This window comes from Hesperophylax consimilis, chromosome 12 (genome assembly GCF_061612785.1).
Source record: "Hesperophylax consimilis isolate HC1 chromosome 12, BYU_Hcon_1.0, whole genome shotgun sequence".
Taxonomy (NCBI): domain Eukaryota; kingdom Metazoa; phylum Arthropoda; class Insecta; order Trichoptera; family Limnephilidae; genus Hesperophylax; species Hesperophylax consimilis.
Window position 1 is genome coordinate 5437904 of NC_142847.1, and position 27287 is coordinate 5465190.

Below are 27287 nucleotides of genomic sequence, written 5' to 3' on the forward strand. Positions count from 1 at the left end.
TATATTAATTTAATTAATTATTATTCTTTCAGCATAACAAAAATGAATAATTTTCCTCTCACCGTCATCCACCACATTCTTCTTCCCCTTGTCCTATTCCTTGTGGCGCCTCAGGAGCCTTTGTCCATTGCAAATCCTTCTGTTTCCGTTGAATAAATAATAATAATTGTAATGTTTTCAGATATAACGTAATGCAATCCTGCTGGCACGATGACCCCGGACAGCGCTGTGCCTCCTCACAGGTGGCCTCCTATCTGCAGAACATCTACTCCAACTACCACCTGGCGGCCAGTCAGCCCAGAGAGTCCATCACCCACGACTTTGAGGCTCGCTGGCAAAGTCTCAAGCCCAACAGCATCCCTAAGGTTGACAACGGCCTACCACTCTCCTCTGCGGTCGCTTCCCCTCTTCACGAAAACTTCTACGAACTTAAGTTCCCTCCCAGTGATATCATCGTCCACGATTCATCTCCCATTCAAGAGCACCAGTTCGTTTACCACAACCTTGCTATCTCTTCCGACACCCTCACCGGGGACGAACTCTCTGTCAAAGCCAAGTCAGACAGCTTGACCAACTTGCACGGCTCGTTGGAATCGGTTTTGGAAAAGAATCGCGAGAAGCTGTCGAGTGTGGAGAACCCTCCTTTCAGTGCCACCCCGGAATCCAGTGCATTTTGGGAAACATCTCTGATGGAAAACCCTTTGGCTCTCTCCGACACCAGCTCTGAAAAATTACTGTTTGATTCTGAGGTTTCTCAAGTGGCGCCGTGGTTACGCGACGTGCCATTCACTACGCCTGAAGATATGTCCTATATCAAAAATGTAAGCGATGTGATCAGTGATTTTGATAACATGCTGAGCTCGGAAAAGACGTCCAGTTCTGAGTCGAGTCACCAGACCAGCCCTTCCAGAGATGTTTCGGGTAATCCCAAGGCGGCGCTGGTGTCGGCCAGCGAAGCTACGCAGCCTTCGCAGATGTACTGCCTCGAGGATTCCATTAGTGATTTAACCAGATGTGATAGTGATAGTCCCTCGGAAGGAACTCTAAATGATGCCAATATAGATAGTGACATTGTAAATAGCCCGCTGCACCATGTACCTGAAGTTTGTAATATAGAATCTTATCCAAGCTTGGATTTTAGATTAATAAAGAGCCCGGAGACACCCACAGGTCTACCCATATTCCAAATAGACTGCGAGGAAGATGTACAACTGTTTGATTCTTTGCACGACTCTAGTTATACTCCGGATCCATTGAAGGATAACCAAATTAAGACTGAGAGTGGGGAAGGAGATTCTAAACTTGGCAGGCAATGCAGTTCAGGGTCAGAAACAGAAGATGAAATTTGGAAGAAAAGAATAGAATTGGGGACTCTTACGGAAAAGATTAAGTTGAAGTCCAAATCAGTCACAGACTTTATGGTCTTGACACATATTGATGCGGATTTCACCGATATGGAAAGTGAAGAGACATCTTTCACTTCTATGGAGGGTTATGGCAATATGTTCTTTGACATGATTCAGAAGAAATTGAAGCGAGACTCACCTACTCCCAAGGAGTCTAGTCTGCCCACTGAGAAGTGCTTGTCATTCCCGAGGAACTATTCCTCCACTCTGCTGTCACGCGTTGAGAGCCTCCGCCCCGACCTAGACCTGTACCGGCTATGGAAGAGTCACCGCACAATGGCTGTCAAGAGCTTAAGGCTAAGCAAGAGTCTCGATGATTTGACCCAATCTGAAACCGTCATCACCATTAAAGAATTGCAAAATTTCAAAAGAAACTTGGATTTTTTAAATTTTTATTCTATCGATAAAAAGATAGCTTCGAAAATTAAATTAAATGATTTAGTTAAATTAGCAAAGACTTCCGACCTCGCCAAGCCAGCCTTCCAACACGAGCTGCAACCTGCTGATGAAGGGGACCAGGCGCAACCACCAATACACTTCAGTTTCCACTTGCCAAATACGGACAGGATGTTTGCCAGCCCCTCGGCCTCCCTCGGGACAGATCTTCTCAATGTTACGTCAGAAGAAGAGAACCTGAAGTTTTCATCCAATTTCAACGATATTAATTTGAATCTCTACGCTGGTGATCATTCGCAGGGTAGTATTATGGAAGATACCTCGGAAAACGTCAAGTGGGAATCTACCAAGTACATGAATTTGCCTGATGGTTATAATTTTGACTACCCAGATGTACAACCTAAGGCCATAAACTTATATGACTCTGAGAATATTTCTGTATCCAATAGTGAAGACATTATTACCAAAAGTGAGATAATTTATGGTGAGGAACTAGATCTTGAACCGTCAGTTGCAAAAAAATTCAACGATGACGTGCAAACAGAACATGTGTCCACCAGTACTCCCGTATCAAATCAAATAATTGTGCCAATCGATGATGCTGCAGCTTGTCAGAACACTGAGCCACGTATGGATGGAGTTAATGTGCATGTAAATCAAAGCATTCAAAATATAATGCACAATGAAATAGTGAATCTCACAACAACACTGGCCATAGCGGAAAATGAGAACAATTTAAACATTGAATACTCGGGTCCTTTGGAAACCGAACAAGTACCGGAAGAAGCCCGGGAAGGCAGTCAGGGCCTTGCTTCTAATGAGCATTCTCTTGCGGAGGAGAATATTGAAGCAGATGACCATAGGAAAGTTGATAATGTTTCTATCGAAACCAATTCACTGCTTACTGGCACAGAGAGTGGGATAGAATCGCAGTTTGAAACTATGGACAAACTGTCCCAGGAATGCGCTTCAGAACTAACATTAGAACAGGGCAATGTGAGCACTCAGAGGTCTGACTTGGAACCCACCAATGATGGCTCACTTTCAAATGATTTGGAGAGTGGAATTGTTTCGCTGGATCACAGTGAACCAAATCTGGCATACCATGAAAACTGCATTGAAAATGACATTTTCAATATTGTGGATTCTAAACCGACACATATTTCTGATATTAATCAAATGTTTATCGAATCAGAGAGTTTTCTACCACCACCGTTCAAGGAGTCAACCGAAAGTAGTGTATCAGATGACAATAATCTATTGACTCATCAGAAATTGGACTCAGATTTTGTTGTGACTGCGGGGGATTTTCCAGAAGTTAAACAAATTAATATTGCTGAACAAAACATAGCCACTTGTGATCATGTTGTTTCCTTTGATCAGAAGATAGAAGAACTCGAAACTGTGGGAAATCTTGTAATGGATATGGGTTCAGATGATATTATTGCACACTTGAATGAGACCATAAGTGATGACACTATTGAGAAAACAAACAAAGAAATCAGTCAAACTATTGATCAAATAATTGCTGAAGCTGAATCTAAAGTTGTAGATTTAAATGTCCATAAAGAAGTAAAAGAACTAGTGAAAGAAACACCCTTCAATGCTGACATTAGTAGAGCACTACTTGAATCCGAATCGGAGGGCTACAAGCAAGAAGAAACTTCCCCTGAAACTACTACTAAAAAGAACAACACACCAGAAGATGATGAATCAATGAATTGTCAATTTGTAAACACTGCTGCCAAAAGTGTTGAGGCACAGCCCAAGGAGTTTTCAGGTGAAACTCAGCTGGCCACACAAAGAAATGACTTTGATCAGTCTGAATCAAGAGATGAGTTGTCACAGAATCTAGACCTCGAACTACAAAGATTGGATACTGAAAACGAAGATGAATCTAATTATTATTCAGATGAGAATAATTCTGAACCACAGTATGTGAATGTAGGCAGCACCTCCCAGCTAGAAGAATCCTCTTCAGGGTGGTTCTTGCATCCCAAAGAGGATGTTGAAGATCCAAGCAAGATCAATGTGGCTAGTGATGGCATTCAGCAGAATTTTGAACTGGCCCACAACTTTGCAGTCAGCAACGGCAGCAGCACGGAGTCTCTGACCGAAAACAGTGGCTCGGAGCGGTACACCGTGGATGCGGAGAGTGTGGAAGCGCTGAGAAATGAATTGGAGCTCAAACTTCCACTGGCCCAGGTAAGATCTTTTGAAATATTCCGCATAGCTCCCGTAAGCAGTCAGGCCACAAGCCCACTGTGCTATCGCCACATTTCACCTGATTCCTTTGACGGTAGCCCAGTTCCTTTATTGAATTCACACCTGTTTGACCACCATATCTCCTGTGGCTTGCTACGTGTCTTCCCATCAAAGCGAGACATATTGGAACTACAGGAGAATAGATGTTTCTTCATACTCTTTAGCTGAATGTTTCTCCTGCTGAGGTGGCACTCTCAGTTATTGCGTTAGGCTTGGCTCTTTCCTAGTTTACTGTCTCGTCCGACTTCTCCCACTTTATTTATTCAACTTATTGACGTATAATGTATATTATATGTATATATAATTGTTTGTTCAGAAAATGGGACAAATACGCCACGACAACATCGCAGACAGTCTGGGCGAGTCGCGCAAGGACTGGTCCATGGCTATGACAGACCCCGAGATGAACCAGCGAGGAGCTGAGAGTTTTGTGGAGCCCACCGTGAAGAAGATGACCATGATGCACCCCGAGCCGGGCACCAGCTCCGGCTCCGGCTGCCTCTTCAGCGAGGAAGCTCTAGTCGAGGAGGTCAAGTCTAGTCCTCAGCAAGTCAGGAACGAAGTGCTCATCCATTATAACATGTATGGAGTCGTTCCACTGAGCCCCATTCAGGAGGAGAGCTGGTCAGAGTTCTCGGAAATGGAAAAAGGTATTTTATTTCAACAACATCTTTCCTCAACTGTTGAATAACATCAGACCCTGCAGGTCTACAAACATATCTTTACAGTCAGGACCATCTATATTATATAGATATTTTGGGTACAGTGCAATTGTTTGTTGATTCTAGTTCCTCATTACTTTATCGATTAGATCATCAGTATCTTTTCAGATATATATCAGTATATACTGATAACACCTTAGGTAAATTATTAAAAAAACACTAAAGATAAAGATCATAAATTGAGCCACTCGGGCATTTACCAACTATGTTGCAATGATTGTCCATCGTTCTACATAGGTAAGACAACCAGAAATATAAATATTAGAATCACGGAACATTTAAGATGTTTAAATAACAATAATTTTTCAGTTTGCTAATCATCTTATTTCCACCAATCATACTTTTAATAAGGACACAGGGGTTAGAAGTCTTCACCGTAATAATAAAAGCAAAAATTAGATAACTTAGAAGCAGTTGAAATCAAAAAAATCCATAAATAATAACGCTAGTATATGGAATAACCAAATTAATTTATCGTTTAGTCCCGTTCTAGATATATTTCCAGTAAACCGCTCTGTTATTGCCAGAATTCCCGCAATTACCCCCCCCCCCCCTTTGTTAATCTCCCACTCAAACACCTAATTATATTTTTTTGTATATATCTGTCAATATTTTGAATCATAGGTTAGTTTTAATATTCTCCTTACAAAGGAAGGGTGCTTCCGAAACCAGTAGAGTGTAATTAAAATTAAAGTGGTCTAAAACAAATTTATAAATTTTTATTGTAAATTATAACGAGCCACAAAGTAAACGCTTATTACAAATATGTGATATACATTTTTATTGGAAAAATACAGTTTCTCTTTTGACTACTTGCACACGGATAATAATGTAGGTAAATTTAACATATTAAAAATACAACATATTCCCATGTAAATTGAAAAATCACAGCCGATCACTGGCGCCGGTGGCCTGTCTGATTCAGATTTATAAAATAATAATAGGAATTTGGATGATGTATAACTTTGACGTATAACTTTAATCTTTTGACGTATGTCACAAAGTAGTGAAACTGACCTTTTTATGTGTTTTGCTATACTTTTTGTCTAATTTGTAATCTTCTCCATAATGTATTGGTGAATAACCGTTTTACGGAGAACATGAAAAATAAATAAATAAATAAAAATAAATAAATAACCGCGTAAATCGACATTGTTTTTTTCTTTAAATATATTTTATCTAGCTTTATCTATTCTAAAACTACTTTAATAATATTTTATTAACGCCACACGGCTGTCTGTCAGATTAAAATGTATGAAATTATATGATAAATTTTTCGAGTTACGAATTAAACTTAACCATCCAACTTTTGATGTAAACTTGTTGTACAAGCTTCTGAAGTTGTATGCGAAACCAGCATAGAGCATTCAATTCGTGACACATGTGTTGTCGTAATTTGAATACATGACATTGTGATCAGTTGGTGGAATGAAGTTAAAAATTTTGCTAGTAATAAATGTTATATTTGCTGTACTAAAACTATCTGCAAGGTATATGTATATTTTTCTATTCCGACGTATTTTACATTTTCAAAAATAAATTCCGTGATAGGTACCCTCTAATTTTTATTTTTCTGATGAAAAAATGAACTCCCTTAGCGTGGCTGGGAGACTAATCAACTCCATTGTAAACAACAAAAGGTAAAATGCAATGCACAATGCGATCATACTGCAATACGATGCTTGCACTTTTTCATAAATGAGCATGTGAACCAAATTGAAATTGATTACTGATATGCCCCGTCTTTTATTTGTTTATTCAGTGCTTTTTTCACTAAATTTCAAATAAGTAATTTGAATCTTTCCAATCTCCGCTATTATTCTAGCGGCTGACAAGACCGACACGTCCAACAGCTTGTCCCTGGGTGAGCAGACCAGCAACATTGAGAACATCCTCCCCTTTGACGGAGTGTGCCAGGCCGTCAACACGCAACTCGTTTCCAGGCACGAGGAGCGGCATCAGAACTGGTCAGATGACGACACCCATTCCGACTGCTCCAACCGGACCTTTGTGCTCAACGAAGCCGGACCCAGCAACCTTGACAGACAGTGGGTTTATTTTTGATATTATCAATAGGTTTTCATGTCTAAACAGAATAGTGAAGAAAGAGACAAAACAAACACCTAACCTACTATTTTATCTCGTCACTTTATCTGGTTAACTAATAGATTATGAAGTACTCGCTTCCTGGCTCTAGACCTAGAGGTTGAGGGTTTAAAATGATTTATTATTATATATATATAGTTGTACCCCTCCTCGCGTTGCTGTGGCTCATTCTGTCCGTGCAGATAGAGGAACAACAGAGCGTGTTGTCACAGGTGACATCTATATAAGATAGGTATACGAGTACAAAAACACACGCGTATTCAAATGCAACGTTGTGTCAAAATTTCAAAGCAATCGGTGAATAACTTTGGGAGATTTATGATTTCGAACACAAAAACATTTACATTTTTATTTATATCGATTTATATGGTTTATTTTTACATATAGTTGAATCATATTATACAGTGAAACTATCTTATAAGGTTTTCCAATGGACCGGGAAAAAAATTCTTTCTGTTTCTTCTTTCAATAACTTTGTAAAATAATGTTTATTTTTTTCTGGTTAATTTATATAATCTTATAATTTTTCCTTTCTTTCCATATTGTACTACGACTGTCAATAACTTTCATGTATGTAAATGGCACTTGTGCCGTTAATTCTAAATAAATAAATAAATTTGGGCCAATTTTTCAAATTCTGTTTTCCAAGGACCAAAAACTAAAAACTTCTGCAAATGCAAAATATTTGCACTGCATTTCATAGTAGAAATGACTCTTAGTGAGAGATCATCATTCAGAATGGAACGGTTGCTTATAATGTCCCACTCGTTTCTGACAATGTTTGTTTGTTTGTTGTGTGTTCTCAGGCGCAGTCTCAGTGCTGACAGCTTGGATAGTTTTGATGGTGAGCATATGGGGCTGGATGATGACAACGCACCTCCAGTGGTTAAAAAGAAAAGGACACCTGTTCTATCGCAGTTCCCTCCGCACACGTTACAAACTTCGGACTTACTGTCACCTTTCTACGAGGAACTCTCGCATAACAAGTCCACGGAGGAGGTCTCTCAAAATGTTGACAACCTTCTGGAAACCATCAGTAAGACATTGGAAAATGCTTCTAAAATGTCTCTCAGCTCTGAAAGCAATGAATTTATAAATCAAGAAATTCCAATTGATGACTTCTTAAATCAAGAGATGCCCATCGATGATTTATTAAGTCAACAAATACCCCTTGAGCTTTCACTAGATGAATCTGATGATGGCTCAAAAACTTACGTCATCCAAGATAAGAAGGCAACAATCAAGGACTTGTCCATCGACTTTAACAAGAAAGTGGCAGAATTGCACGATGACTTGTCAAATGTTTCAAAAATTTCCCAGCCGTCTTTCATTTCAGAATTGACGAGCCCCAATGATTCTGATGTCAAACCGTCTGACAGATCCATATCGATTAACTTGCACACTAAAACACCCAGCATGGACTCGTGGTGCTCCAACGATACTTTGTTCAACGTGGAAGAGAACTTTGATGATGTCTGTTCCACCGAGACCCTTACTAGTCCCGTGCCCAGAGATGCTTTTGCAGAATCACAAACATTTACCCATTCTGTTGATATTGCCAATGCTCTTGAAAAGACACCCCTTCCTGCTCTGAAATGTGGACAGGCCATGTCCTCTAATATGCTCCCAGCTGTGGAGATGGTTATGGGATGCCCAGAGGTATTTCCCACTCGCCACCACGAAGAGGAACCGGACCATTTCTTTTCAGGTTTTCAGCAAGACAGTGCCAAAAACTCCCCGGATTTACCCAAACTTGTATTACTTAATAACATGGAACCAACTATTGAAGGCGCAAGTTTCAATTCAATGAGTAATAAATCTGAAGATAGTCTAACTGCCGAGTCTGGTACCTCCATCTTGGTCAACAGTGAAGTTAAATTCTCGGCTCCGTTAGACGAGGTACTGAAAGATTCCCCCGTATCTGCTACTGAAAGTGGTGTACTAACTCTGCCTATAGTTCTCCAGTTCTCCAATTCTGACGAGGAGACAAGTAATGTTGTCGATAAAAAAAATTCTTTCAAGCAATTCTTGAATAAAGCAGTGACCTCGACACCAACGTTTGTTGATCATGCGCAAAAAGATGGAAGTCAACCACTTGCAGAGGCTGCAGAATCGCCAGATAATATAATAGATGAGCAGTTCCAGTTTTTAGAAGGCATTTTTGATTCGTCAATATCGTATATTTCTTTCAAGGATGATGCTGGTCAAAACTTTATAACACATGAAAAGAATCTGGGTACCACACTTCCATCTACTGCGGGGCAAACATCACAACTGCCTGATATATCAACCAAGGCTCTGATTAGTATTCCCTCTATTGTTATAGAAGATTTAGATTCGTTAGCAGATCCTAACAGCGATGAGCTTGAAGATATTAAACATTCCACTGGCTTAGAAGATATTAGTGTGCCAGCTTTTAGTAGTATTCATTCTTCCGGAGATTCGGGTGAGAAACAAGAGCTAAGTAGCGATGTTGAAATGATAAAGAATTCCACAGGATTGGATGACATTGGCTCACCAAACTTCAGTATAATTCCCACCACTGACGTAGACGTAGGCCTCCATGTAATTAAGACCAATAAGAATTCCACTGGCTTGGAAGATATTGAATCGCCAAACGTTAGTGCAATTCCTTCATCAGAAATCAATATGGGTAAAAATTCCATTGGATTAGAAGTTTTTGAATCACCAAATACCATAGATGTCACTACTTCTCCTAAGATTCACCTGCCGGACACACCAAATATAAGTAAGGAAGGTGGTTTGATTGGGTTAGAAGATAATGCTTCTCCAAATGTTAATATAATTGAAACCAATCTAGATTCTAATTTGAAACTTGATGCAAGCGCAAATCTTGAACTGCTTCAAGAACCTCGAAAGAATTCCACTGGATTGGAGGATATCGGTTCGCCAAACTTTAGTATAATTCCTGCACTTGGGACCAACTTGATAGATTCTAATATAAGCACAGAACCTGAAGCTATTAAAGACATTAAAAAGAATTCAACTGGATTGGAAAATATTAGCTCTCCAAATTTGAGTATGATCCCTTCTGGGACAGATGGACGGGTAGATTCTAGTGTAGCGCATTTAGAAACGGTTAGTCAAAAAAGTAATTCTACTGGACTGGAAGACATGAGTTCACCGAACTTCAGCATCATTCAAGCACCGGGACAAAGCAGCACAGCAGATAAAACACACAACTCCAGCGGGGACTCCAAGAGTATTCCTGAACCAAGCATTAATTCTTTGGACTTGAATGAAATGAGTTCTTCGAGCTTCAGTGATCTTTCGCTTCCTGGTAATTTCTTTGTTAATTTGATTATGAGTTGTTATTCAGTGTATGCCTAGGCCTTATATTGACAACTGTTGTCTTTTGCTTTTTAGAATCAACCAACCAAATGCGAGATTGGCATGTAAATAACGTGACTGTTAGCTTTCTTGAGCACACTCCGTCGCTGGACTCCTTCATGGAGAATGTAGCTATGGCGCCACAACAAATCAGTAACGAAAGTATTCTGGATGGCAAGATTGGAAATATTATCAGTTCTACCGGCTTGGCGAACATCAGTTCACCGAATCTCAGTAAAATAGAACAAGTCGGTGAGTATTTATTAATTTTTATTTAATATTAATTATTGTTTACTGAGGCGACAGAGTGAGTCTTGTCTAATATCAGACATTATATTATTGTTAGTGCTGAGATGGTTCTAAGTGGTGCTGAGCTTCACCAGCTTGAATTGAGTCTATTTTCATGATCATTACTCATTACTTACGCCCATAGAATACTTTGAAAAACAATTTTTAAATACTGTTATCAACAGACCGAACTACATATTTTTTTAAAATCTGACAGTACGAAACTATCTTTGATCCCTAAAACGTCAATAAAAGTGGAAGAAACATGAAAGAAGAAGTCGAACCACACGAGTATACAGGGTGTATCGGCACGTACCTGACAAACTTTAACCAGCTATTCCTTAGCACATTTGGAGTAAAGAATGTTATGGGCACTTTGCTGTCTGGTAACATTTTTTTTTAATAAAAAATTTATTATTCATATTTTCACCACATGTCACCAATGTTTTATCCTTTGTCAAAGTTTGAAAACCCATCTGGCAATATTTTGTTCGAGTTTCGTTGAATAATCAATAATGTGTTGAATAATAATAATGTGTTGAATAATAATAATGTGTTGAATAATGTACGTACGTACCTACGTTGGCGCGCTTTTACAATCACAACGAAATGGCACGGCACCATTTGTCTCATTTTTAACTATTATTATTTAGTGTGTACGAAAGAGCGAGGACACTTTTTGATACACTTGCTAATAACAGCTGTTGAACACGAGAAACCATGCAAATGACAGTGACGGAGTGTGGATTTTTTTATTTATTTTTTGTTTTTAATGGAAAAAAAATGTTACCGGGCAGCAAAGCGCCCATAACATTTTTTACTCCAAATGTGCTGAGGAATAGCTGGTTAAAGTTTGTCGGGTACTTGCCGATACACCCTGTATAAATAGAAGGAAATAACCGAAATGACCTCGTTATTCGAGGATAGCTGAACACGAATCACTAACATCAAACTAAAATAGAAATCTCCAAGAAAATAAACTCTATCATGGAAAATATTTTGCACATGGTGATAGACCTGGCAAAACTGAAAGAAAAAATACAATGCGGAAGGAAATGCAAACAACGAAAAAAATTAATTAGAAATTTTCTCAATAAAATTAGCAACAATTATTGCATTCTTCCCTTTGGTTTGTCTCACGAGATTGATATTGTTAGACAATCATTGCATTCTTACCCTCGGTTTGTCTTGTGAGATTGACATTGTTAGCAGGACAGGCCTTAGCCAAGCGGCGTCTGGCGATAGTAAAAACCTGAAAGGTGCTGTAAATAAAAACCTCCATTTTATTATCTACTGTTTTCATATGTAGATTTATGTAGAAATTATAAAATTCCAGTGGATGTGAATGAATTAAACCTGGAAACGGAAGAGTTAGAAGCCTACCCCAGCCTGAGCTACCAGCGGTCTCATGCCTTGGACGAGTACACAGAGTACACGGGCCTCAACATGGGGGCACAGAATCTGTCCAGGCTGCTGGAGACGGTGGCCAAGGATTCTCCGAGCTTCGAGACCTTCAAGGAGACAGCCGGGGTGGTGCCGCAGGACCTCAGCAGTGAGGATGGGTCCTTTCTGCAGCAGAAGAGGAACTCCCCCCTCAGTGAAATACACTTCTCTGGTAGATATTAGTTTAATTCATTTTTCTTTATCTATATTATAAAAGCAAAACAGTACATAGGTTAGAAAGGAAGTGATACAATATTATACATATTAAAAATTTCGTAGTGGGTACCAATAATATGTTTCCTTGTTATTTCTCGTTTGTGGTAGGTATATTGTAGATGATATGTGTAGTGTAAAGTGTGTGAGTGTGTTTGAAGGTGTGAGAAGTGGTGGTTGATTGAGATAGAAGTGAAACGATATGTATGTGCATTGAACAGTTTATATCATTGACATGATACTCTTTTTAAATGTGGTCGGTAGGTCTGAAAATTTGTCAATGTAAAGATACATACGTATATTCATGCTTGGGCGGTTTGTCTTGATCACACATGTTGACTTGGAAGCATGCTCGTCGTTGCGGTCGCACGTTCGAGCAGCTCGACACAAGAGTCTCAGTCAAATCGTAAATTTCTGTCGAACATTGAGCGAGAATTAGGGCCCTTGAATCTTTTTTGCATCGAGCCGTTTTCTCGATAGCGAACAAAAAAACATTGAGCGAGATGGTACACACTTTGAGACATGTTCAAACGAGCGAGTACGAGTACTTAGCTTTCGAGCTTAGGCAAATACTATTGGAGGTATGAAGACCACGGTTGATTGGTTAATTTGCTGCTGCATTTGTTATGTAATTGGACGTGTAGAATAGTGCTGCATGGCAGGTTCGTCTCAAAGGAAATAATGTAGTTATATCGTCAATTATAGGGCCATCCAACGATGATTTGATGTCCACCTCCTTCAACGAGATGTCCCCGGTGCTGGAGCATGCTGGGCCCCAGGAGGAGCACCAGGAAAACCCTGTTCAGGGCGTCAAGGCCATTGAGGAGATCAGCCATATGGCCCCCGAGAGACTCAAAGACTGGGACTCCGAGAGCGACGATTCCAACTGCAGCTCCACCTCTAGCGGGGACTTTGTCTGGAAGGTTTGATGGAATTAATATTAAAAAATATAAATATTTTTTTGTATCTAATTAATGTTAAATGTATGTAATTTTGTTTTTAACAATTTGTTTAAATTTTATCATCATTGTTTAATTCTTATGTGCTTTATATTAACCCTTAGTATGCCGAGGTAAAACATCAATCGCCCGCCGTACACCTGCTGACACTTTTCGTAACAATTTACTTGTTTTTTTGCAAAATTATGTTTTTATAAGTTTTGTAAATTGTAGCGTATTACCAGATAATAATGTTATAAAAAATATATATATTGTAATGAAGGCAGCTAAATCGCAATTTAACATTAATTTTATGGTATTTTGAACCTTAAAAATTGCTCCTAGAATACTAAAATGATTTTAATTCGTTTGGCAAGGAAATGATATAATTTAATATTATTCTAGCTTGTCGTTTCTTCGCTTGCAAACATAACTATTTTATCTGTGGAAAAGTGTGCTTCAATAGTAAAACAAGGCTTTGGACCTTGCAACTGACTTCTTGTGTTTGTCATATTACTATATTTATTTAGATTCATCGTGAAGGACACTTATGAAAATATAATAAAACCATTCAAATATCTTTGAATTTCTATATTTACTTCCTCTTGTTTTCAAGATCAAGTGTGCAAAATTTCATCAATCTCGGAATAAAACTGTACTTTTGTATTAAAATCAATTCCATACTGCCCGCCCGCTACAGACACACTTCTTTATACGGGTGTCCGGGGGTAAAGTGCACTAACTTTGGGAGGTGATTCTACATGATGGTAGAAGTAAAAATGATATATAACTTTTTTCCCATACTAAAATATTATACAAACAATTCAACTTTTTACCCAAAAATGATAGAATTTCTAAAAGTCATTTATCTTTTCTACTTTAAATTTTTTTGAATCACCCCCCGAAGTTAGTGCATTTTACCCCCGGACACCCTGTACAAATAGGTGAGGGAGAGTAAATATCATTTCTCTGAATATAAGGCGATGCACTACGTAGTAATGCAAAATCATGTGTTTTTGGTTTCAAAATTTGGTCGCCTAGAAATGTTTCAGATGCTTTAATTAAATACTGCAAGTAGAACACATCTTGACCTTTGAAATAATCGATTATTTTTTTAGATAAGTCTTTTTATAAGCCCAGAAAAAAATAATGTAAAGGCCTATGAAAACTGCTTTAAAGTTCAAAATCTCCTACTTACGAACCCATTTTCGGTTATAATTTTATTGTATAATGTGGCAAATTAAGTTAATTATAAAATGAACGGAAAAAAAATAAGTATTTATGCCTGAACATCCACAAAATAAAATAAAAGGCACTTTTTGACCATGTTTTTTTCTTGCATAAATCAAAACAGGCGGATGGTGTTAAGCGGGAATTTAAACCTTATCGCCATCTACGTAAGGGTTGTTATTGATAGTGGCTCAATTTAAAATATTACACGACGTAGTGCATCGCCTTAAGTAGCTATTCTAGGGAAACTATTTATTCAATAAACATCATTTTTTATAAATATGTAAACATATTTTCTGGTGAGACTGTACAGTTTTCAAAACATCATTTTGCCGAACAGTAGTGAGTAATAATTGAGAAATTACTGTCAGCTAGCACACGGTGCGAAATGCCATTTTACGTCTGACACGCTAGGAGGGTCGGTATTTGGCGGGAGCTTAGAAACCCACCGGTTAAGTGCTATTTCAGACAGGGCGAATGAATTAGGTTAAAAACTCTCAGTTGTCGGAGTGTGTGGAGATTCATACTGGTATTAACGGGAAACCCTTGACTCTGTGCAGAAACGGGCGGTCCGTTTGATAGATTCCCCAATCTTAACAAACGGACTGCAATCTTTAGAGCACAGGCGTCAGGTAGGTATGCTGTCCTTGTTCTATCGGTATTACAATGGAAGATGCTCTGAGGAACTAGCGTCATTGATCCCTTCGGCACCGGTGCGTAGTCGGGATACACGCCAAACGCGCGCCCAACATTTGTACACAGTTGACATTTGTCACATGAGAACGGGTCGCTTCTACGATTCGTTCTTAAGTTCAACAGCTCGGCTGTGGAACGAACTGCCGGCCTCTGTGTTTCCTCCCTCCTACAACATGGGACTCTTCAAGACCCATGTTCACTCCGTCCTCTCCACAAAAAGACCCTCCACACAGCATCCCTAAAGATGACATAGGCCCTGAGGGAAATTATTTTCTTCAGGGCCTCCTGTGTGGAGTAAATATAAAAAAAAAAAAAAAAACAGCGTGGTTCAGAAACTGAACAGCTGGCCCCAAGCAACTGCAGAGAATCTTGGTTCGGGCGGTTGCAGCGCGATTCCAGGTATATGAATAGCTATGAGAGTATTCAATTGCCACGTGGTTCCCGAATATTACATACTTATATTTTTAAATAAATCTGGACAGTGCGCTGTAGCCGCCGACGTGTGAAAGCTCACGTCGACCGCCTTGTATGAAAAAGCACCAAGCCTGTAATACCAAGCACCAAACAATTGAATTACTCATTTTATCATTTCATTTGGAATCCTTGCTTTTCATGTTTATTAATTTTATTTTGAAATAATAATTGAATCAAAGATAAGTATTAGAACAATCTATATAAACAAAAATGTTCTTTTGTTAAAAATCTTGCATCTTCGAATGTTCTGAAAATTTTGAAATTTTGACACAACGTGAAGCATTAGAATACGTATGTGTTTATATATATATCTATATTATATAGATGTCACCTGTGACAGGTAAAACTTTTTTTTTTTAAACAGCGCCATCTGTAGGACGTAAAAGCAACACACGCTATTGTTTCTCTATCTGCACAGACAGACTGAGTCAATATGGAATAAAGATTATGGCGTTCTGACAGTTTTTTTTTTACACTATAATAAATGTTTCGAAGCTCCATTGCGCAGAACACAGATTATCTGCTTTGTAGTTTGAAAAAATGTCTATTAAAATTCTAATTATTTCCATTATATTAAAAGGCGCAAAAGAATACCTTTGCTGTGATGGATTATTTGTGTTGCATTTAACACTTTGTGAGGATTTTCTCTCCGATAATACTTAATCTTTTATTCATTCTTGTTCATATTTTGTATTGCCTATTTTTTTTTAAGTATAATTTATTTTGTTATAAAATTTAACATTTTATATCTAGTGTACATCTATTCTAAAACTACCATAAAAATATTCTATTACCTACGTACTAGTATTTAGACTTCACAACATTGAGACATATCCCACGAAAAACTGCTACGAAAGACTTTTGGCTTCCTTAAGGCGATGCCATACGTAGTAATGCAAAATCATGTGTTTTTGGTTTGAAAATTTGGTCGCCTAGAAATGTTTCAGATGCTTTAATTAAATACTGCGAGTAGAATACATCTTGGCCTTTGAAATAATCGAGTATTTTTCAGATAAGTCTTTTTATAAGCCCAGAAAAAAATAATGAAAACTGCTTTAAAGTTCAAAATCTCCTACTTACGAACCCATTTTTGGTTATGATTTTATTGTATAATGTATTAAATTAAGTTATTTATAAAATGATCGAAAAAAAAAAAAATATTATGCCTGAACATCCACAAAATAAAATAAAACGCACTTTTTGGCCATGTTTTTTCCTTGCATAAATCAAAACAGGCGGATGGTGTTAAGCGGGAATTTAAACCTTATCGCCATCTACGTAAGGGTTGTTATTGATAGCGGCTCAATTTAAAATATACGACGTAGTGCATCGCCTTAACATTTAAAGGGAGTTCATTGAAAATTTTAGAAGCTTCATAATAAATACTGTTTTGTGTTGCTGATAAAAATTGTCTTAGGAAGCCTAAAATCTTTGCAGCTTCTCATAGAATAGCCATGGACTGAGTTATGCCTATATGTTAATTCTTTTTTATATTATGGTTGCTAAATAAGTTTTTTAAAAATACATTTAGTTTTCTTAGCTACCTACAATATTGGCTGAAGTAGAATAATTTATTTTCATGTTAATAAAATTTCACATTTATCACTTCTATGTATTTTTTAACTAAACTATTTGTTATTTGTTAAAACTGAATGTATCAATAATTAATTTCCGCTTATTGTTTTCATTTAAAAATTCTTATTTTTCTTGCGCATATTTTATACTTTCCAAATAAATTCAATTCAATTTCACTATACCTAATATTTTCACAATGATTGAAAACACCATTTTAAATTTAAAGGCAGTACATACACCTTATTATGTACATGTTTTTTTTTCCAGATAATTTAACTTAAGTGAACATTTTTTTTTAAATCCCAGTGGATATAATATACACCAATTTATTGGCCTAATTTTATTTGAATAAGACTGGAACTTGAAATACAGACCGACACTCTTAACTCTGTAGTTGTTCTTGGTGTCGCCACTGTTGATATTTGGGATACCAGGGCATGATAAAACCCTGGATTAGTCTTTACTTAGTCCGGATAATTATCAGAGTTTTAAAAAATATTATTATTAATTGATTTTAATAGTAATAAACACAAACTAGCCACAACGTTTCGTAATACAGGGTTTATCGAGGATATTTATAGTTTTTCAATATCCACGAATGCCGATATGCTTAAAAAAATTGCTTCGTGCGTCCATTTTTTTAATAGATTTTTTCCCATTTGTATCGCTTCATATCATAAATAAACGTAAATAAATTAGAGTGATTTATTTTTGAGGCATTATGCCGTGTTGTGTTACCTCCTTCTTTAGCCAACTTTCACTATCCATCATCATTATTTACACATCTGATGATGGACACTGTAATGCTGTCCAAAACTTTGGCTACAGTAGGAGGTAGCAGCCCAACATGGCATAATACCCCAAAAATAAATCACTTTAATTCTTTAGGCCGTGAAAATCTCAAATCATATCCAAAATTACATTTGAAGAAACCCAAATGAAAATATTTTAACAGCAGAATAACAAAAAATATTGCATCTTCAATTCTGTCGAGAAGTTCAGTTCATAAGAATGATAAGCTGTATAGACGGCTGGCGGCTGATAGAGGAACTATCAAACGTAACTAGCTAGCAAAAGAAGGTGCGCAAACATACAAATCTTGCCATCTGCAGAAAGGGCGTGATTTATTAGACACTTCTTCCGGACGACGCTAGGGAACGGTCTTTTATTTTTGGTCGAACTATAGAAACGAAATCAACTGTAAAGTTAAGTGAGTCGGGCTGAATTCCTTTTTAAATGAAATATTAATATTGTATTCATAATCTCTGCTTTTAGTCGTGTATTATTTATTATTGCATGTATGGCTTGTCGCATTGTCGTCATTGTTGTAACGTTGTTAATATTTGCTTTGTTTGGTTGTGGGTTGGCGATAACTCCTTTCAGGAAGGAGGCAAGGAGCAATTGTTGAGCGTGTCCGCTCTCCCGTATTCCTCTCCCGGCTTCACGGTGAGTTGTAGGCGATTAATTCTTTTGTTCATTCCCGTCTTATGCCCTCCATCCCCTCCCTGCTGGTGTCCACCATTGTGCTATCAAACAAATTTTTATGAATTGTTCAAATTCTGTAAAACAACGCGTCCTAAGTCTGAGATTTAATCTTTACTGACGCACACATATGTGATTTGAAAAGTCAAGACTTGTGTGGCTGTCCCATACATGTGTGATCGACCAGCACAATTCTTTTTTCATTGATGTAATGGGTTGATAATTCTTTTTTCATTGATGTAATGGGTTGATAATTCTTTTTTCATTGATGTAATGGGTTGATAATTCTTTTTTCATTGATGTAATGGGTTGATAATTCTTTTTTCATTGATGTAATGGGTTGATAATTCTTTTTTCATTGATGTAATGGGTTGATAATTCTTCGTCCAAACATGGCCGTGTGGATTTCTGACCTGATTTGTGTAGCGGTGTTCGGGTTAATATCCAGATTTAATATTTACATATAGGAATTATCCCGTGTCCCAATTTTTAGCCCTGTTTAAATTGTTTACCGTCTTCGTTTCTGATATGTATTTTTATTTATAAATTATATCAGTAACGATCCCTTGATTTAATTTGTAGATTGACTTTCCATAATGTTAATGTATGTAGATAAATATATTCCTCCTTACTAATTAACATTTTACACAACCATTTATCAAACATTAATGGTTGCTTGTCGGATGTGAAAAATTTAAAACACGTTTATTAGTAAGATATAAAAGTAAAAAGAAAAAAAATTGCATTATTTTTTACAAAAGTGTCTATTTTGGGTTTATGTTTTCACCTCCCTATATGAAGGTTTTATTCATTGATAATGTCGTTAACTTGTCAGTAAACAGAAACAGTTGCCTACAATTAAATTAAGCATATTTCAACGATGTGAATGGTTATTTGTTCGTAGGCGATCTGCAGTCATGCTCGAAAAAGATGACAAGTTACCGACATTATCTATAAAAACTTTATCATGTACATTTATTATATTTATTGATAAGGAGTTGGTGTGCAAAGCTAGCATAGTGTAGTACTTACTTATAGCTTATAGCCATAGGCTCATGGTGCTATCTCCCATGCTTTATCGTAGGTAAAATTCTAGTAATTAAAATGCATAGACATTCAAATTAATAGACCAGCCAATCAAGGGGAACAAACCAAGTGCGCGGAGCGGGGTTGTGGTGTGACCGTCTCCCTTTCCGTGACTAATAAATGAATCTGACGGTATATAGGCTCGCATCTTAATATCGCTATTTAGTCCCCAAAAATAAAATTGATTACGAATTACCAGTCCTTTTTACAATGGTGTGCAAATTGCTGGCTGTGGCAAAAACTATCTGGTTAACAAAAATTTGGGCTTGTTTAAAAAATTGGATATTTTGTTATACTATTTAAGTTGTACACTTTTACAAATGTGTTATAATTTACCCACCTCACTTATTTTTAGCTTCGCTAAGCCAAGTGGTTGGTTTATAATGAACATTCGGATTCTGCACAGAAAGGTCCCACAACGGACTGCACTACAAACCATTACCTTACATTAGCGAACATCACTTTTCTGCGCAGGGTCTGGTTATTTCAATTTGCGCTCTTTGGCGGTCAACTTACGACTGATGTCATAGTTTATTCAAACTCAAACCCCTCCTGATGCCAAAAATATGGTCACGTAGTTTGCCTCCAGCTCGTCTAAATGATATCCGGATTTTATGTTAGGGCAAGTCTATCAATTTGAATGTCGATGGTAAAATGGACCTAAAAATCTTCATTACTTTGGCAACACTGATTGTGGAACTAATTTTAGTACATATATTCAAAATCAAGGTTTTGTTCTACTCCCGAAATAAGACTGTTGGACATTTACAGTTTTTCCGTGTAATTTATTATTAGTATTTTTAATTAATTTTTGTAAAAAGAATGACAAACATTCCCAGGTTGGGAATAACCACATTACATCATCTTTGGGGATTCTGTGTTGAGGGTTTTTTTTAGGAAAGGAAGAGGAGGAAGTTGTGGGAAGGAAAAAGGTATGAGGGGTCGGTAGGAATCTAGGGATCAGTATGTCCAGAAGTGACGAACATATGAATCTATCTCTACCACTGCGGTGCAAGGCAATGTTCTGAGAGAGTCCTGATGGAGAGATCAAAGGGTCTCCTCAGCTAGTCTCTCCTGATCCTGCTTGCCACGCAGTTGGTGGGCAGGCGCATCTGTCGTCATGGCGCCCCTGCTAAGTCACCAAATGTAGCGAACTACTTGGGGTGACCTATTGCAGAGGTGTTGGTTATCCAATAAATGATTCTCCGGGACGGTGATACCCAAACCCGCCTCCCATATTGAATTATCTGAGCCTTTACCCCAGTAAGGCGTTACGTTTAGTTAATAATGTAAATACAGGTTTTAAATTTAATTAATATGTCAATATTGTATGGTTTCCACAGCAGAAGAAACAAGGTCTTGGTCCTGGTTCCGGGTTGCGCGGAGTGTCGCAGAGCTTTACCGACATTCCCGAGGAGGAGACGGCGACGGGGGATGCGGGGGGTGGCGGTGGGGCTGATGAGGGGGAAGGGGAAGGTGAAGGTGAGGATGATGAAGACGAGGAGGTGGAGTTTGTGCCATCCAGCTGGGACTGCCGCGCCACCCCCACCAAGAGCGCACTCAAGAGCCCTGAAACTAGCCAGATGGTCAGTATCCAACTAATCAATTGTTATGCTATAACCCGTGAGAATACGTCTTCCTCAAAAAAAGTGTTTGTTTTCATAATGTGAAAATGTGATCTCTGAAATATTGGCTGCTTCATTTCATTAGACTGTAGTATACACATGGAGGGTCAAATAAATTTATTGTATGAGTAATAAGGTATTTCAATCAGACAGCACGTTTTATGTATTTTAATCAATTCACTTAAAGTTTTGAGTACAATACACGTAAAAGAAAAAAAAATATTTCCATTTTTTGATAAAATTTAATTTTTCATTTTATACACAAAAATTTACATAAAATTATAAAATTTAAAGTTGTAAATATGTTACAACATATTTGTACCCAAGAAGCATATGGATGTAACTCCAAATCACAAAATGTTCAGAAGAGTAATTTTCTGCTAATTGAAAGTAAATAAGGAGAGAGTTTTGAGCTCTCATCCATTATGCTTCTCGGGTACAGATATTACCAAATGACACAATGCCAAAATAAAACTTTATCACCATAATAATGATAAATATGCAGAGCGCCGATTGCACTTTCAGTTTCAGTTAAGTAATCGTCACCTTGTACTGTCATCTGTGGTTGAGATTTTAAAACGAATTTTGCTGTGAACGTGGTTGGTTAAATAGTGCGTATTTTGAAAGGTTCTGCACAAAAAAAAGCGTTATTTTGATAACCCTGTTTTTCCGCATAAGGGCTCAATTGAGGAATGTTTAAGATTGAAGGGTGGGGAAGAGGAAGGAAAGAAAAAGGGAAAGACAAAGGTTGGATTCAGATAGGGTTACTAAACATGGTTAAAGCCATTGGCGTTTGCATGGCAAAGCGTTTGGCTTGTTTTCCGACTATGCACCGGTACCGAAGGGATCGATGACGCTAGTTCCTCGGAGCATCTTCCTTTGAAATATCGGCAGAACAGGGATAGCATCCCCATCTGACAGACGGTTGTGCTTTAAAGATAGCAATCCAGAAAATCAAAACGGGAATCTATCAAACGTACTGCCTGTTTCTGTACAGAGTCGAGGGTCTTTCAAGTATTTTCAAGCTCCAGACTAGAGGTGGCTGACATATTCAATGGTGTGGTGCAGTTGCGATTTGCAGAGGGAAGCATATCAATGGAAAGTCTGTTGGGAAGATTACTTTCAATAACCCATCGGCATACTAATTTTTATTTGTTACATCTGTGCATACTTCAGACGGATTCTTACTGTGTATTGATTACTGATTCTTATTGCACCTCAAACGAAACACTTTTCGTACTTTTATATAGATTTCATAAAAATTGTGATTTCATAAAAATCGCCCAATCTTGGCGGCTGGTATGCCGATGGGTTAAAGGAGATCATGTTTAAATTTGGTAACTGAAATGTAATTATTATCAGATTAATAATAAGTCTGTGTTATTTCCATTTGCCATCATACACAGGAAGAGGAGCCTGTCAATTCAGTGAGTTTTAAACTCTCCTATTAAATCGGTGCTTTAATGAATGTCTAAACTGCTGTCATTAGCAAAAAGGCAGCTGGTAATTTTCAATGGTAATAGAATTTGACCATTGAAAATTTCCTGCTGTCTTTTTGCTTAGTTCTTTCTATTTATTATTTTTGTGCTTTTTAGTTCTTCATACTGTTTATAATAATTTGATGATGTCCAGAATATTTGTAGAATTTGAAATAGCTTTACAAATAAAAAAGTTACTTGCTTACATTACCCCTAGCGGCTGGAGCCCTGCATTTGCAGTGTTGAAAAATCGTGCCCATGTACGGTACGGAGCACTGCAATTGCAGTGTCTTCTTTATACATTTATTTTGCCTTCGGATATTACCACTGGGTTAGTTTAAGACAAATATAAAAATGTCACTTTCTCAAGTATGGTATTATCTACGTGTTGACTTTAACAAAAACTCTTTTTATTTTGTGTAGTTTCTTGTTGGCCCCTACGTATTAAATGTAAAGCAAGATGTAACCTATCTGAGTAAGGGGGTATTTCACTATGTCGGGCTAAATATCTGACTAGCTAGCCGTTGGCTGGCTTTAAAGATCAGAATAACTTCGTTATTCAACGGCGACCGTGGTCAACGCCGTCATCCAGTTTCCCGCCATAGTCCACACACTGCAAAGTGTGCATTTTTTTGGTTATGTTATGTTGATTATCAGGTCATTTTAGATAGATTCGTGTCGAATTAATACATTGTTTCTTATTTTGAACAAATAATAAATAATCAAATAATTCAGGATGGATCATACAAGCATTCAAATTCATTCGAGCTCTTAAAACTCGCGGCCTTCGCATCGCCGCCCTTTCCCCTGCTTCTGTAAATCAAAAACCTCGGTATCCATAATAATTCGCAACAAAATTCGACTCACTTCTCCGCTGTCAAACTCGGAATGTTTTGACGCCATCTTTGATTCGAGGAATAGCGCCTAACGTGAGGTTCGAGCACTGATTAGTCAAATCGAACTTTAACCCGAGCGTTAGCGTTATTCAGATATTGTGAAAACGAAAAAATAACTAATCCGCGGATTAGTGCTTAGTCAGAACATAATCAGAGATAGTGAAATGCCCCCTTATTGTGGTAGATATGAAATGAAAAATGAACCAAGCACATTGTAAATTGTGGATTTCCCTAGAATAAAATGAATAAATAACATTACAAATTTTGTAATAATATATTTGTACTTAACCTCTCAGACAAAGGCATTTGTATGCTATGTGTTCCTTTGCGAACTGTCAAAACGCGGAAATTTTTGTGTTATTCACGACTTTTGCTAAAAGCATCATAACTCACGTCTTGGGAAACGTAGCCTCATTCTAAAAAATGTTTTGGAAAGATTATGAAATTCACTATCGTATTGTTTTGTTATACGTAAATATTTGCGTTTCTAAATATACATTTTCTGAAAACGTCAAAAATATGTAAAAATCGCTGACCATTATTTCAAAGCTGTGAAAAATGTACTTTTTTCTGAGTATCATAAAGAAATAACACTTTATATATTGAAGAAATATAATTAAAAACTATTGGTCACCTCAAAATATTAACCGTCCAAACTAAAATATTTTTAATAAATTATTTAAAAACGCAATAAATTACGAACGAACAAGCTGACAGATTCAATCGACTCAGATAATGCACCTCAAGATTCCATAGATATTTTTGAATGCAGACGCGTAGCGTTATTCATTATCGATACTCTGTTTTTTAAATCATGGCAATCCGTATACTAGTGATGGAAATAAATCGATTTTTGTAAAATCTCGCGCGCTTACGTGAAAAGACGTACTAATGTCTTGACCGCTATTATCATATTTACGTCTTTTGACGTTCTAATGTTCCGAGTGGTTAAACTGTTTGTCGCTAGAAATCTTTACTTATTATTTTCATAATTACTCAGACCATGTTTTGAAATACTGTACAACAGCTGATTGAAGTTTAAACACGTTAAGAGGAACAGCTGGCCTTTTTCATACAAATCTTCATTTTGGATTTGAGGTCAAAATACACAACCAACTGGATGTGATCTATTTTATTTATTTGTATTTAAATTATAAAATGCAGGCCATTAAAGAATTCGATTTTTCATGATTTTAGAGGCAACTTTGGCAATCTTTTGTGAGTTAGTAGAAATTATAACTAATAGTTAATATATTTTTTATATTAATTTCATCGTATTGTCGTTGCGCTTGCAAAAATGGCTATGTACACAGACATAGGAATTAATAGACGAGAAGCTAATGGCGAGGGGTAAAATCAACTGTTGAAGAACGAAGGGAGTAAGGCTGACTGATTCGTCAATAAATCAATCTGACAGTAAATAGGCATCTCGCATTATAATATCACCATTTAGTTCTTAAAAGTAAAATCTGCTTTTGAATGAATAGACATTTCTACATGGGAGCGCAAATTACTCGCCACGTTATGAACTAATTTGCGAAGTCCAAATTCGGCAAAGTAAGGCAGCTTCTATTTTCAGAGTCGTAGTTAGTTTCAGAGTATTTAGTTAAGACACTTTTACAAATGTCTCATAATTTACTTACCCCAGTAAACAACGATGAGCACACTTGAGAATCGCTACATTGTTATGTGATAGTATATGTTTCTAAAACTGATCCATATAATACGGTGTGAATAAGCTTAAAATAAAGTAAAATAATGCTTACTTATGGAATGTAATACGACAATTGGGTTTATTCTCTTTTTCACATCTATTTTTACAAGTTTTCATATCACAAGTCAACATTTTGCCGTTTTATTTCGTAAAATGAACCGATGATGCCTCGACCATAGTTCGCACAAGAATGATGACGTCACGTTTTCAAATTTCACTTGAGGCCATACGCGAGCCCAGCCGGCTCAATGGAACCGGTATGGGGAGTGGGGATAATACGCTTTTAATCACTTAGGGCAGGTCTACTAATATTCATATGTCTATGGCTATGTATTAGATTTCAGCAAAACGTTTTTCTACACCAAAAATCAGACCCAATCACGGGTACGTGCATATGTTTAAAGCCCAGGTGGCGGGAAGTATTTTAAGTCATTTCAACGCGCTTGCCTCTCACGCGGGAGACGACTTTAGTTATTTCTAGATTTAGGTCCTTGCTGTATTGTGTACATGTAAGTTACAGAGCCAAATTCGACATGTAAAATTTTTCTCCAATCATATCTCTAGCGACATCTGTCTAAATTTATCCTGAAATATTATTTGTTTATCTTTAGCATGAATTAAAAGCTAAGGAGACAGTATTTCAGTTAATTTGAATCTTGCGCATCGTTACAAACCATTAAAAATCATTCGCAGTCGCAGTAGAACAAACAAAGGCTAGTCGATGGAACTGTGCACCGATTGTTTTTTTTCTGTGCATTTTTTTATATCGATTCGATTTTTTTCATTCGTTAAAATAAAAATACACATTTTATGTTTTCGCATTTATATTATAGTGCACTAGTTAGTGCTGTGAGCTAAAAAATATTTCATAGTTCTTTTAAGATTTAGTCATGTGTATCTCAATAAAACTTTTATCGTTACAAGTAAACGAGCAAACCCATATCGCCAATGCCACGTTTATGGAAATACAACACTTCGGGTTTATATCGGGTTTGTGGATCATTTAAAACATTTATTTCAACAATACTCCTAAACACATCATGTAAACCTACAAATAGCTGTAATTTTCTGTTTTTGTTTCTTGTGTTTGTATGACTTGTTGCATAGCTTTTATCAAATGTAATTTTATTCTTTTTATTTTTCAAAGTATCTGTCAAATTAAAATTATACTACCAACCATGTAAAAGCCCTCTGGGCGTTAAATAAATAAATATTAAAAAATTTACACGATATATGAACAATCATTTAAAACACGTCTAATGACAGTTTTAAAAAGTAATATTGTTCGGCTCAATCAAATTTTTTAATGTGCCGTGTGGTAATGTCGACACACACACACTTTGACACAGCCTTAGGGTTAACCATTATCGCCTGAACAAATTCAAACGTTGTTTGTCGACACTTCGGAATACAAAACTGGGAAGTTTATTGTTTCCCGTGTAAAATTCGGTAAAACGCACGTAGCCGGGTCTTGCAAGCGCAATGACGATATATATTTATATACCTAGAAGGTAGGGATCAAATAAATTATATGTCCTTATCTCACAAATAATTGCGTAGGTTGTGTATTCAAAGGCTGCGCAGCCGTTCCTCTCGTCCAGCTAATATGAATCAAAATATGTATAATATTTGAAAAATATATTTTTTTTATCTACCAGGATAACAGGAAACGAGTGATGTTCAAAAAGCAGAAATACCAGTGCATCTATGAGTACCCACGAGAAATACTGTCCCACGATGATGACGACATGCAAACCCTTCCCGATTACTCCACATATTCTGGTAAATAGATCAATTACTACTTCAGTTCTTTCACTTTTACTGCGCCATAGGCGTGGACAAGGGAGATGGGCTTTGAATCATTATTAGTAAGTCACTTACATCATTCACTCATATTACTACA

The 27287-nt window shown here is 37.1% G+C and overlaps 1 protein-coding gene across 5 annotated transcripts in view; it reads left to right on the forward strand.

Annotated features, from left to right (window-relative positions):
* The window catches only part of LOC149419043 (uncharacterized), a 159676-nt gene that overhangs the window by 127677 nt on the left and 4712 nt on the right, over positions 1-27287 (forward strand). The window contains exons 9-19 of one of the 5 annotated variants that reach the window (XM_089638075.1): positions 182-4007; positions 4384-4717; positions 6615-6837; positions 7702-10196; positions 10283-10498; positions 11871-12149; positions 12896-13113; positions 18487-18549; positions 21015-21257; positions 22703-22723; positions 27043-27166. In XM_089638075.1, the coding sequence (XP_089494201.1) occupies positions 182-4007; positions 4384-4717; positions 6615-6837; positions 7702-10196; positions 10283-10498; positions 11871-12149; positions 12896-13113; positions 18487-18549; positions 21015-21257; positions 22703-22723; positions 27043-27166 (8042 nt within the window). The remainder of the gene's footprint in view (positions 1-181; positions 4008-4383; positions 4718-6614; positions 6838-7701; positions 10197-10282; positions 10499-11870; positions 12150-12895; positions 13114-18486; positions 18550-21014; positions 21258-22702; positions 22724-27042; positions 27167-27287) is intronic. The other 4 variants (XM_089638076.1, XM_089638077.1, XM_089638080.1 and 1 more) reach the window with 4 other exon arrangements.